Below are 13,778 nucleotides of genomic sequence, written 5' to 3' on the forward strand. Positions count from 1 at the left end.
CTCAGGCAGACTATTTCTGCTTCAATTTTTTTTATTCTTGCTGTTCATATCTACTCTGCATGCATAGAAGGAATCGATACCTGAAATTTCCTAAAGGTCTTTTACTCAGTCCCCAGAAAAAAGCTCTGATGTGGTGTGTGTAAAGGGGAAGGAGCGGGCGGATGAAGTGGGTAGAGACGGACACAAAGAAATGTCAAAATACAGGACAGTGAAGGTTTGGAGCCAGGGCCAACGGCAGCAGCCAAAGTTACAAATATCGGGGAGGTCTGAGAGTTTACAGTGCAGAGCATGTCCTGTGCTATCATATGCGGATGACAAAACAGCCAAATACACAAATCTTTCCATGCTTGTTCTGAAAGAGGTAACCATCAAGCGCCAGGCGGTTGCCATGGGAACCCGGGGCTGCGGGGAGTCGGCCAGAATTCTTGATGCGCATAGAATGTTTCTTCTTCCGGCCCTCTGCTCTTCGCAATTATCGTCCCTCCTAGGTCCCCCACCCATTCTATAAGCTCTCATGAGTCTCTTCCCGTCCTGATTCTCTCGTTCTGCGTTCCAGGTCGCCATCTTGGACCATGCGTCAAGATGGCGCCCCCTGGTCCCAGAGGCACAGCCCAGGCACGCCAGCGAGGATACGCACGCACGTATTCAGGCGCGAAGGATGGGGCAGTGACGCAAGACGTCGCCCCGCCCTCTGTAGTCGCTCCGCCTCCGGCCCCACTCCCCCTTCCTCCCACCCCGCGAACCCGGAAGTGGAGGAGGAGGTGCGGCGGCGGCGGTGGCCAAGCAGGCAGAGACTGCCTGAGCCGTTCCCGGGAGCGTGTCTGGGTTTGGGGGCGGGAGACAGGCTGAGCCGCCTGGGCGGCCTGGCCTGTACGGGGCGGGGGAGGCCATGGCCTCGGCTGAGTTGCAGGGGAAGTACCAGAAGCTGGCTCAGGAGTACTCGAAGGTACCCATCGTGGTCTGGGAGTAGGGGGTCCCCCGCCCTGCGGCCTCAGGTTGCCGTGGCAGCGACTTGTCGGGACCGAGGGGTACTGCGGGAGGGGCACGCGAGCGCGCCCCACCTTTCCCCTCAGCCGCCTCCGTCCACCATTACGGTGCCTCCACCTGCAGCTCCCAGGAGATGGGCCGGGCGGTGTCTGCGTCCGTGAGCGTTTTTGCAGGGAGAAGCTGGAGTTTGATTCTTCCTTTTCACTAAAGTAGCGGGCTTGGGACTGGGATGTCAGAAATTCTGGCTTCTTGCCTCTAATGCTGGCCGAGAAGGGAAGGGAAAGGTGTGGACCACTCCTCACCTCACTGCTTCCTCAATTTTCTCAGCCTAGGGATGGGGAAGATCAACCCTTCTCCCCTCCCACAGGGATGATATGAGGTTAAAGAGATTTATCTTCCCCCGAATCAATTCGAGAGGGTAAATAGAGACATTCGGGTAAACTGCTTCACCAGGGATGGGTGGTTATGAATGTATTCACTGCTTTGGCAAGAGGTTGTCAGGAATGATTTTGAAAGCTTGAGTGCTACGGCTCTATCTTTTTCTTTCTCTTGTCCCTGGGTCACCCGGAATGGGGCAGACACCCAGCAGGTGCTCAATGCACATTAAGTAACATGGGGACCTGCCCGTTTCTCGTGTTTATGGCATCAGTCTTTGATAGAACCCTTTCCTTGGAAAAGGATGCTGCAGTTTCTGGGTAGGGTGTTTCTAGTTTAAGAATATTTTAATGAAGTTATTAAAGCAGAATTTTACATCTTTGGAAATTGATTCAACAGTCATTAAGCTTAGTTTTCAGTGATCTTGGCATTCATGGAGTCAATGGAAAGACGGTAATTCCTTTTTGCAATTTGGAGAAACTGAGACACATTTTATTCCTTAAGATTTAATTCAACAAATAGCAAGATGAAATATTCTTTGAAAAATAAAACTCGTGCCTAAACATACACACTTAATTCTTCATCATCAAATAGGAGTCTTTTGAGACACTGCATTTATTTCAGTGATGCTACCATTAGCAAAACTTTGTTGCATTTCCATTTGAAATTGTCTTAAGAGCTGGTGGCACAATGTTAGTGATGGCAAGTCTTCATCTTTTGAAGGAGTGTTTCCTTGCTTGAAGGGCCAGAAGTTGTTTGGAACAAATCCATGTGATGAAGGGAGGTGGGTGGAGGTTGGCAGTGCTCAAATTTGGCTCTACTATTTTTGGTTGAAAATGTTTCATGATCAACACCTGTGAAAAAAAGGAAAAAAATAAGAAAATATTTCGTGAGTATAAAGCAAGGGGGCTGATTCTTTTCTCCAGAGCCAGCAAGCTCAGAAGGCCATTCCAAATGGCAAGAGGGGAGTTCCAAAATGTTTTGAGTAGGGACTACGTTGCTGAAATAATTGTATAGCCTCCCAAAATAATAAAAACTGAAAAGTTTTTGGATATGTAAGCTTGTTTAACAGACAATATGTGCCCCCTTTGAGCAGTCTGCCGGGGTCTGTTGAGTGAGGCAGGGTTCCAGCTTAACAAGTCACCTTTAATGGAATATTCTAAGGTAGTACATAGTTATGATATAGTATGACAAGTGTTAGTTCAGTGGGACTACCGAAGACATTGGGTAAGCGTTGAGGTTATATTGGGGATTAGAGAAGAGGAAATGAGGGAGTGGTAGCTTTCCAGGCAAAGCGAACAGTCCGTGTTTGCTGGTACGAAAGCTCAATCTTAATGAGTTTTCACATGGCAGAGTGGTGAAATGAGGTAGGAGAGATAATTTGGACCCTATCGTGAAAGGTTGTGGATGTCAAGCAAGAAGAGTGAACTTTACCTTTTGAGTAATGGAGAGATGCCAAAGGTTAAGCAGGGGAGTGACCTTACTTTTAGGAAGGACACTGATAACTGTGAAGGATGGATTGAAATAGGGAAAGTGGTGGGAAAAAAGCAGACAGTAGACTGTTTTGGAGAGAGTAATGTAGGATTATATGAAGTTAGTGACTTCTGGGCTACAGAGAAGGGGCTAGATTCAGGAATTATGGTTAAAAAATGCTTTTCTGCTTTCCTTTTTTTGAGTGCCTGCTATGTGCATGGCACTAACGAAAGATACAAGGCACTCATCCTTGTGTCTCATTCATTTTGGGACTTGGTGAGCGTGGGAAGACTCAGAGTTGTCCCTGCGGTTCTGAGGTGAGGGAACATGACTGCCACTGACACAATGAGGGCCAGCGGGAAGAAGAGCCCGTTCAGAGTGAAGGGCTGTAAGAGAGGTTAGATACGGTTGAGGAATTTTAGGGTTGGAAGGCACACTAAATTTGTTATTCACATATTATTAGTATGAGGTAATGTTGGAAGCAATGGCTGAAACTTTCTAATGGACACGGACTGGCTAAAAGTCAGGACAAAGGCTGGCACTTTTGGAGTAAGTCCCATCATGATGCACTTTGACAGTTAATCAGGGTAGAAATTGGGAACCACCTGTGGGGAGGATGTGCCTGGAGGAGGAAGAGATGCTAAGGAGACTGTAGGAGGCCTGCCAGACTTGGGGTCATCTCCCCCTATTGGACCAGGCCATTTTTCATTCTTTTAACTGCAATGTGATGGGAATTTCAGAACACAGGAGAACAGATCCTGATCAAAAGATTTCTTGTGCCCGCCGGGCGCGGTGGCTCACGCTTGTAATCCCAGCACTTTGGGAGGCCGAGGCGGGCGGATCACGAGGTCAGGAGATCGAGACCACGGTGAAACCCCGTCTCTACTAAAAATACAAAAAATGAGCCGGGCGTGGTGGCGGGCGCCTGTAGTCCCAGCTACTCGGAGAGGCTGAGGCAGGAGAATGGCGTGACCCCGGGAGGCGGAGCTTGCAGTGAGCCGAGATCGCGCCACTGCACTCCAGCCTGGGCGACAGAGCGAGACTCCCTCTCAAAAAAAAAAAAAAAAAAAAACAGATTTCTTGTGCTTTTTATTCCTTGTCAATTCTAGTAGCAGGCAGTTTCTAGATAAGCTCTATGCTCTCTCCAGCCCTACGCCTAAGGGTATTCCACCTTTTTATTACCTTCCCTGGTAGAGGTATGGGCTGATACTGAAATCCAGTTGCATAATTTTTCTGCCTTATTTAGGATACAAAGGAAAAAGATGTCCTCTTAATCTGTAGAAGGAAGCCCATCAAGAGAGCAGCAAGCATGATCCCTAAGCCCAAGGACATTGGCAGAGTCTTCTTATTCTTCTTTAATGCAGATTTCAGCCTTTGTTCCAGGAAAGGTCCCATCTCTCATAATCTTTCCTCTTGAAAAGGAATAAAAAAAAAACAAATAGTGGTCTGAGGAGCTCCCATTAAAGAGACTGAGAGTCCAATTAGATAAAAGATGAACTGTGGAGGTCCAAGCAGATGAGAATTGCTGAGGCAAACAGATTGCTAAAAGAAAGTGTTACAGGAAGGTTAGTAAAAATGGAGATTAAGGCCCAGTGGTTTGGGGAATTAGAGGGTCATTTGAGGTTTTTAAAATTTCAGGTTCCATAGAGTTTGGGGAGGGAGAATGAATGTGTGTAGAGGCTGGTTTTCAGAGGTTTGTGAAGTTCATAAATAACAGATGCAAGCTACCTCCTTGAGATGTGAGGGAAAGTTAATCAAGACCTCAGTTGCTACATTATAGATTAAGGATGAAAGACCATTTCTGACTTGCTGTTTCTTCCATGACCTGCTCTGCTTCTGATGCTGTGTTGTGTCTCATTATGGAGAAGAGAGGCAAAAAGTGCTGAGTTCTGGCTCCTTTGATTTTAGCCTGCTTTCTTTGTGGGAGCACTCCTGCCTGGCACCGTGGTATGTGTGTAAGCAAGTTTCAAGTTCTAATTGTCTTCCCAATGTTTGTGTTACCCTGGGTGGGTCAATGATTCTCAAAGTGTGGAACCTGAAAGAACATCATCTGGGAATGGGTTAGAAATGTAAATTCTTGGGTCCATCCTGCACCTATTGAATCTGAAACTAGCAGTGAGACCCAGCAATCTGTGTTGTAGCAAACCTTTCCAGTGATTGGATTCATGCTAACATTTGAAAATCATTGCTCAAGGAATGGTATTGGGATAGTAGCCTTGGCAGAGATAAAGATCGGCGCGGTGGCTCACGCTTGTAATCCCAGCACTTTGGGAGGCCGAGGCGGGCGGATCACGAGGTCAGGAGATCGAGACCACGGTGAAACCCCGTCTCTACTAAAAATACAAAAAATTAGCCGGGCGTAGTTGTGGGCGCCTGTAGTCCCAGCTACTCGGGAGGCTGAGGCAGGAGAATGGCGTGAACCCGGGAGGCGGAGCTTGCAGTGAGCCGAGATCGCGCCACTGCACTCCAGCCTGGGCGACAGAGCAAGACTCCGTCTCAAAAAAAAAAAACAAAAAAACATAATCTTTTTAAAGATCTTTTTTTTTTTTTTTGAGACAATGGATGCCAGCAGGAAAGCCAAACATCCATTATTTCTCTACAGTTTACTTTGCAACTGATGCTTCCTTTACGTACAAAGGGGCCTTTGGGAACTTTTTAGACTTATACTCTTAGTACACAGCTACTCGTATGGAGAAAAGGTCAGTTTTGATCCAGCATGTTTGCTCTCCAGATAACAGGATTTGGCAGTACCTGATTTATCACCCACTTTTATAGAGAAGTAGACTCAGGAGCTGGATAGGATTAAAATTGAGTATGAGCTTTTTTTTTTTTTTGACCCTGATGTGTGGGTAGGATTCACTAGTAAAGTTGGTTTGGAAAACAGGTTTGTGTTCAGTGCTATCCAATGGAAGTTTCCATGAGAATGAAAATGTTCTGTATCTGTGCTGTCCAGCAGGGTAACCACTAGCCATGCATGGCTGTTGAGTGCTTGAAACGTAGCTAGTGTGTGACTGAGGAACTGAATTTTAGGTTTTATTTAATTTAAATAATTTAATTTAAATAGCCACATGTAGCTATTGAGTACTCTGTTGGACAGTGCTAGCTTAGACCCTGGGTCTGCGCATCACAGATGTAAATGACTAAATGACTCACTTGAAGACCTTGTTAAACTGCTGATTCTGGTTTAGTAGGTCTGGGGTGGGGCCTGAGATTCTGCCTCCAGGTAAAACTATTGCAGCTGTCCAAAGACCACACTTGGGACAAGGCCCTAGAAAGACAAGGGGCAGCCTCCTCTTCCTCTTTAGTTTAACTGATTTACTCACCCATTCACCAAGGGCCAGCTAAACTGCAGGGGTTGGGATTTTGTCCTAGTGAGTTTCCCTGCTTGGGAGCAGGAGCAGGAGAAAGGATGCCATTTGAGGCAGATGTGAGTTTTTTCCTGCCTCAGTGACAAAGTAACCCCAGCTACTGCTGCATAATATATAGCCTGCCCATACTTTATCCCTGTCCTGGGATAGGAACAAGTAAGTAGGCAGAAAGAAAGACTTAAGTAGGATTCCCAGTAATTTGGAATACTTAAAATGTTAGAACTGGAAGGAGTTTTAGGGGTCATCCAGGCCAGATACTGCAGCTGGGGTCTGCACATGACTTCAGTATTCTGAAGCTTTGAATCAGGGTTTTGGTGTGGCATAGGGTTGTCTTGCACATGTCACTTTGTGTTGAAGAAAAGACTGTATGTTTAAAGATTTATTTTATAGGATTCTAAAATATGTATAAATGTCAAAAAAGTCCACTGCGTGAAGACAGCCATGTAAAAGTGGTTCTAACACAAGATTTTTGAGGATTAGCTGAGAAAATGCATGTGAGTGATTCATCTCACTTTCCCCACAAACTCTTCCAACAGTTTGTGATTGAAGGTAATAAATCCCCAATCTTGGGCCATTTAGCCTATCATATATTGTCAAAGTGGCATGAGAGAAGTCATAGTGAGCTTACCACCACTCTGTGTCCTAGGAGAAACGGCTGTGTGATAGGCCTCACTGAAGTTGGGCTATTCCAGAACCAGAGTTATAGAGAGCAGGTCTGGGCACTGGTCATTAGAGAGTTAGGCTCAAGGCTTTTGAGGATTCTTGGTGTCCGATAGGATCATGAGGTTCAAATTATTTGGAGAGTCTTAAAAGAGAACTGTTAAAGTAATGGCAATCTCTTATATAATGTATTACATTTAAACACCTTTATATGTAGTATAATTTATTAATTTGATTTGATTAATTTGATTAATCAAATTAACTGATCTGATTAATTAACTAAAAATTTATGGAGTTCCTTCTCTATCCATAGCATTGATCTTTCATTGCAGGCAGGAAATACAAGGAAGTATACTGTAGTCTTTACCATGGAGAACAGTTTAAGGTGGCAGGTGGGAAATGAATACAGAAATTTATTTATTAATTGATTGATTTGCTCTGTCTCCTAGGCTGGAGTGCAGTGGTGTGATCTTGGCTCACTGCAACCTCCGTCCGTCTCCTGGGTTCAAGCATTTCTCCTGCCTCAGCCTCCTGAGTAGCTGGGATTACAGGCGCCTGCCACCATGCCCGGCTAATTTTTGTATTTTCAGTAGAGATGGGGTTTTGCCATGTTGGCTAGGCTGGTTTTGAACTCCTGACCTCAGGTGATCTGCCCGCCTCAGCCTCCTAAAGTGCTGTGATTAGAGGCATGAGCCACCGCGCCCAGCCTATACAGAAATACATATATTAGTAAAATGTAAAATTTACTGTTTTTAGAAGCAAAATTAAAACTGAATAGTTTAATAAGAGATGTTTTGTTGTTAGTAAGTGCCAAAGGAACTGAGGCACAGGCTCTCTGTGGGCCATAGGGAGTCAGGGAGTGATTAGGAAAAATTATGGAGGAAGTAGGGCCAGTAGGTAAAAAGTAGGATCCTAGGGAACAGGTGGGATTTGGTTGGCCAAAGTGAAGAAGGGCTGTGCTCTCAAAGTAGGGTAAAATGAATCAGAAGACTACAAAACAAGGAAAAATGAGATTTAAAAGGATTAAGAGGGATTCAGAGGTACTCTTCCCCCACTGAATGGAACAGAAGAGCTTGGTGCACAGCTGTTGAAAATAAGCTCTATCATCTGCAGGAGAGTTTTTCTGTACTAATAGAGACTTCAGGGCAGTTGTTTCTCAGTTATGTCATATGCATTGGAGTCTCCATTCTGGACTCCCAGAGGCAGTAGTGACCATCTGGTAACCTTATACCTAAATCTAAAACAGAAACAGTGTTCATTTGCCTCCCCTCTGTGGTGAATACTGGTGCAGAGAAAGATAGATTCTAAAAGACCAGGTTGGCTGGATGTGGTGACTCATGACTGTAATCCCAGCACTTTGGGAGGCTGAGGCGGGCAGATCACTTGAGGTCAGGAGTTCAAGACCAGCCTAGCCAACATGGTGAAACCTTGTCTCTACTAAAAATACAAAATATTAGCCGGGTGTGGTGGTGCGTGCCTATAATCCCAGCTTCTTGGGAGGCTGAGGCAGGAGAATCGCTTGAACCCAAGGGGTGGAGGCTGCAGTGAGCTGAGATTGCACCACTGCACTTCAGCCTGGGCAACAGAGCGAGACTCAGTCTCAAAATAAATAAATAAAAAATAAAATAAAAAAAAGACCAGGCTAATAAGAGCAGCTCAGGATTTTATAAGCTTCTCATTCAGTAATGCAGTAAGAGTGGCAGAAGTGATGCTGAAATGCAGAAAAGCGTTAAATGTCACAAAGGTAGTTAAAATGGCAATAGAGTATGCAAGCTTATCATCTTCCTCCATTTCTAACTACTAAGTTATAGGTGTTTCAGATAACAGTTTCTTAAAAAGCTGCATTGTCTGTTAAATGGTTTCATTGAAATCATGTTTGAGTTACCAGTTTAGCAAAAAATATTTTCCAAAGGAAAATCCTAATTTTTTTGTTATAATCAGTTATATTAAATTCCTAACAGCAATAGCTTGAAAGTTTCATTTTGCTTTTTAACAAAGCAGTCTGTTCAATTTGCTTTAAATACTCTGCAGTGTGCCTTAGAAATGAAAGATGAGTTTTTTTTCTTAAAATTAATTGCTGTGGTTCTGGTCCTACAGGAAATTATCAGTTCAGTGAACTTCAAGCTTCATTCTTAGTCCTTGAAGTAGTCGTTAGGAGATTCTACATACCACACAAAGAAGACATGTAAGAGATTACAGATCACAGCTAAGACAGGGGTATGAAATAAAATCTAAAGACTTTAGATTTATGAAATAAAATCTAAAGACTGAAGCAGTATTGCTATTTTTTTGGCTATATGGATTTGAAAGTATTTATTGAATTCTGCTAAGTAGCAGATTATTCAAGACTATGTTGATATTTGCTTAAAAAGTAGAACACTACATCATGGAAATCAACATTAAAGTGGTATTTCTCTCTTTTGAACTTCTAGAGCAGAGGTTACCAAGCTCTGTAAGAGGCCACACAGTCAATATTTTAGGCTTGAGGCTATGTGGTTTCTGTTGCAGTACTCATCTCTTCCATTGTACCTGAAAAGCAACCATAGACAGTACGTACATGAATGAGTATGGCTATGTTCCAATAAAATTTTAAAAATAGCCTGCCAGGCCGGGTGCGGTGGCTCAAGCCTGTAATCCCAGCACTTTGGGAGGCCGAGGCGGGTGGATCACGAGGTCAGGAGATCGAGACCATCCTGGCTAACACGGTGAAACCCCGTCTCTACAAAAAAATAAAAAAAAAAAAAAAAATTAGCCGGGCGTGTTGGTGGGCGCCTGTGGTCCCAGCTACTCGGGAGGCTGAGGCAGGAGAATGGCGTGAATCCAGGAGGTGGAGGTTGCAGTGAGCCGAGATCGCGCCACCGCACTCCAGCCTGGGGGACAGAGAAAGACTCCGTCTCAAAAAAAAAAAAAAAAAAAAAAAAAAAATAGCCTGCCAATTTGGCTCTCAGACCTTAGTTGGCCAACCCGTGTTCTAGAGAATTTAATATCTTCTACTTTTTTTTTCAAGCAGGAAATACTAGCATTGCTAGTTATCTTTTAATATTTTATCTTCCTTTTTAAAGTGTAAGTTCTTTGAAAATAGAGACCATATATTTTACATCTCTCCCCCACATCAATCAAGGTGTACAATGCCTTACACCATGCAAACTATAGTAAACATATCTGTTGTCGTTTTGAATCTGTTCTAATAATCACAGCTCTGTTTCCATTTGTGGAGCATTTTATAGTTTAGAAAGTGCTTTGACATAGGTTTCTTATCTGGTTCTCACAGTAGCCTCAGAAGAAGGAAGGTAGGGTAAATGAATTTACCCATTCTATAGACCACATAGCTGAAGCTCAGAAAGGTTAAGTGAATTTCCCAAGTTTCTATTGTCTAATAAATGGCAGAGCAAAGATTTGGGTCTGCTTTCTATTGTGGTAATGAACTGTCATCTCTAACTTTCTAAAAATAGAAGAATCTCATCTTTTTAGTCTGCCTTTTGCTCAAACTGTTGAATATCCTGCAGTATTCCTGCATTTTATCTCAGAATCTTAGCTAAATTTTCCATTGAGTTTTAAATAGTTTAAGATTTGGCATTCAAATATGCCTGTTCTTTTGGCACAGAAAAGGGTCATTGCTGTTCTCTGTTCTCAGGAGACAGATCTGAGCTATGCAGAATTAGAAAGATTTTTAAAAATTTTTTATTTTTAATTTTAGAAATAGATTTTTTTTTTAAAAGGTCACGTACAAGGATGTCTCATTCTTTTAGTTTCTCAGAGAAGAACCTGGTCTTTCATGATATCTGCACTGAGCCCTGGGAATATTAGTCTGTAAACCTTTTGCTTCAGCTACAATGAACTTGTATATTTATACTTAAGTGCTCTATGTTCTCTTCGCTGAGAATACTTTCCTCTTATTACAGAAGTAAATTTTATCTTTTAAAACTCTGCCAGTGGTGGTTATATAGATGTATACATAAGTAAAAATGCATTTAGCTGCGTAATTTCTGATTTGTATACTTTATTTAAAATAGCGTTATTTCTCAGTATCTAATAATTAACTGTGAAAAAAAGCCCAAGTTTTACCTCTTTCTCCAAAGGCATCTCTCACCTCTCCAGCTCACTGCTTTTTTCACTTAAATGTAGCTTTGTGAAATAGCAGCCAATATTGTCTAACTGGCATTATGACTTTGGAGTCCAAACTGGTAGAGTCTGAATCTCAGCATTGCTACTTAACTGCTCTGTGCCTTAGTTTCCTCATCTGTAAAATGGAGGTAATTAGAGTACCCACTTCATAGGATTGTGAGGATTAGATGAAGTAATACATGAAAGTACTTAGGACGGTGCCTGGTTTGTAGTGAGCATTCATATGTAAGTGGGTACTATTATTAACTTTTCAATGGAGCCTGCTTCTTAGTTGCTTTTGTACACTGCCCCAGCTGATGCCCGAGGCCATTGTCGATGATGACATTTGCGTGTCTAATATTAGGCACAGTGTCCTGCTGGGATGTTGATGCCCCACATTTTTCTTTTCTGTGGAATTCTTACTTTATAATTAGTCCAGTTGTATGTATTTTACAAATGAATGGTGTGTCAGAATTTCAAGGAACATGGCATATTCAGTACCCTATTATTGTATTAGTTTTTATTTAGGGAGGGGACTTGGTTTTATAGAAAGAGTGACACACTAGAAATCAGAAGACTGGATTTTAGTCCCAGTTTTGCCATTGATTTTTTTTTTTATGTCATCGGGCAACTCAGCCTGTGTGTCCTTATCTGTAAAATGGTGAATTATTGTATCTACTACCCTCTTTGGGTCTAATACTTTTTTGTTCTCATATATATGTGAGAAGCTACTTAGTTACTCAGTGTAATGATGCCTGTAAAATTGATGTGATTTCCTTGATATAACCAATTGCTTTATATTAGAAATTGATTATTGCTTTCTCTGTTTTCAGCTTCGGGCTCAGAATCAGGTTCTGAAAAAAGGTGTTGTGGATGAACAAGCAAATTCTGCAGCTTTAAAGGTGGGCAACAGGATGTTTGTGTTGTGAGGGTTAAGTTAGCGTTTGGTGTTGCTCAAAGCAGGTTCATTGGGTTTTCTGGGTTAAAGTTCCAACTCTGACACTGATTCACTAGGGATAAGGGACGGTAATACAGTTTTTTGTGGTTAATTTTCCTACTTGCTTAGGTAAGAATATGAGGTACTTTGATTTCCTTAGCTAAAAATTATAAAAAAAGGTATTATGTGACTTTGTCTAATGCATTACTCCTGTGCCTCAAGGCCTTTACTTAGCTCAGTTTATCTGGATTATTAAGGCTTCTTATCAGTTGTCATCACAGACAGCTTTCTGAGGGAGGCTATGTCATATTCCTATTTGAATCCCTCTCACTCAGCAGATGGGAGGTCTCTAATAAGTGGATTCCATTGTATGAATCATTTAGTCCCTAAATCTTGCCTTTAGTTGAGCTATTTAATAGTAATAACCTGTGTTAATCAGGACGCTCTTTGAGTAATACATTTTACCGTCAGCACTTTTGTTAACTGAGGGGAGAAATATGATAGATGAAGGAATTTGTTTCTGCCTTATTTCTAGTAGTCATGTAGTAAATATTGCTTAGTGATATTTTTAAATCGATAAATTAATTCTAGGATTTGGATTTCTTCTTGGCCAAGTTTCAGTTAAATATACTGTCTAGCTCACTCTTTTGCTGTTTCCCTTTCTTGCTCCCTCTGCTCTCTTTAGACAGATGGGATTAGGATTCCTGTTACTCCTATCTCTTTCTGGAGAAGCCCCTGATCAGTAATATGTCTGAGGTGGCTCCACTTAGGCAACTAAGCCCCAGAAATTGTCCTTTTACGTAGCCAGTTGTTGGATCCTACAGGAGAGAAATCTGTCTCCGAGCGTCTCCTCCTCGGGTGCTGTTAGCACAGTCTCAGGGCTGAGATGGTTCTGAACACCCCACTTATACTTCCAGGCTCTCTGCACCCAAGCCAAGATGATTAAAAAAGAAGCTTTATAGTCAGGATTTATTAGTCAAGTTATTGTTTTACCAAAATTGTTGAAGAAATGATCATTATATCTCCTAATAATATTTAAACTTATTGCTGGGGAAAGTCTTTCCTAGTTTGTCCTAGTAGCCTGCGCTGATGTTTCATACCCTGCTGTTGCTGGTTGTGTTTGATTAACTCTGTGATGGCAGCAATGGTAGGAACAGTGGTAGGCATGGTGACAGCTGGTTCTATTGATTGAGCACTCACTGCATACCAGGCATTGTAGCCATTATCTTATTTAGTGTTCACAACAACCCTATGAGGTCACATAACATTGTCATCCCCATTACAGAAACTGGAGTTGAGCGAAAGGCTGGGATAGATGTTTTCTGAAATTAATGATTGGTTAATGGAGTTGGAGCATTAGTTCATTTTAAGAATTATAAGCATAATTATATATTATAATTATAGAATGTAAATTATGACAAAAAAATAAATTATTTTTTGTTTTACTGTTCATTACAGTAGTCATTGTAATTAAAGTACAACAACTGACAATTTGCCAGTTTGCTAGACAGGAATATTAGGATGTCCTGTGTTACAGGAGGCTTTTAGTTTTATTACTGGGTTTACCCCTTCAGTGAGCTGTTAGGTGTAATCAATGTTCATTGATTTGAATTTTTAAAATTTGAAAGACATGATAGTTTGGACATGGGCTAGGCCTAAATTTAGGCCTACTACAAGTAAAAATTAAGGTTTTACTAAACAAATGTAGGAAACAAGTTATTTTATCCTTAATGGGAGCATATTGTTCTATCCCTCTAGCACTGTTCTCAACATGCACATAATGTCAGTAGAGTGTAGACACTAGCCTGTGGTTTTTAGGTTGCTGTTCCTTTTTTTTTTTTTTTTTTTGAGACAGAGTCTTACTCTGTCACCCA

The 13,778-nt window shown here is 42.1% G+C and overlaps 1 protein-coding gene across 2 annotated transcripts in view; it reads left to right on the forward strand.

The window, feature by feature from the left end:
* The first annotated feature begins 716 nt into the window (after nt 1-716).
* The window catches only part of PPP1R21 (protein phosphatase 1 regulatory subunit 21), a 76,128-nt gene continuing 63,066 nt past the window's right edge, over nt 717-13,778 (forward strand). Inside the window, exons 1-2 of one of the 2 annotated variants that reach the window (XM_030826981.1) lie at nt 717-946; nt 11,801-11,869. In XM_030826981.1, coding sequence (XP_030682841.1) covers nt 890-946; nt 11,801-11,869 — 126 coding nt within the window. In that variant the 5' untranslated portion in view covers nt 717-889. Of the gene's footprint in view, nt 947-4,703; nt 4,783-11,800; nt 11,870-13,778 lie in introns of those variants that run through there. The other variant, XM_030826982.1, reaches the window with a different exon arrangement.

The sequence above is a fragment of the Nomascus leucogenys genome, chromosome 14 (assembly GCF_006542625.1).
Source record: "Nomascus leucogenys isolate Asia chromosome 14, Asia_NLE_v1, whole genome shotgun sequence".
NCBI lineage: Eukaryota > Metazoa > Chordata > Mammalia > Primates > Hylobatidae > Nomascus > Nomascus leucogenys.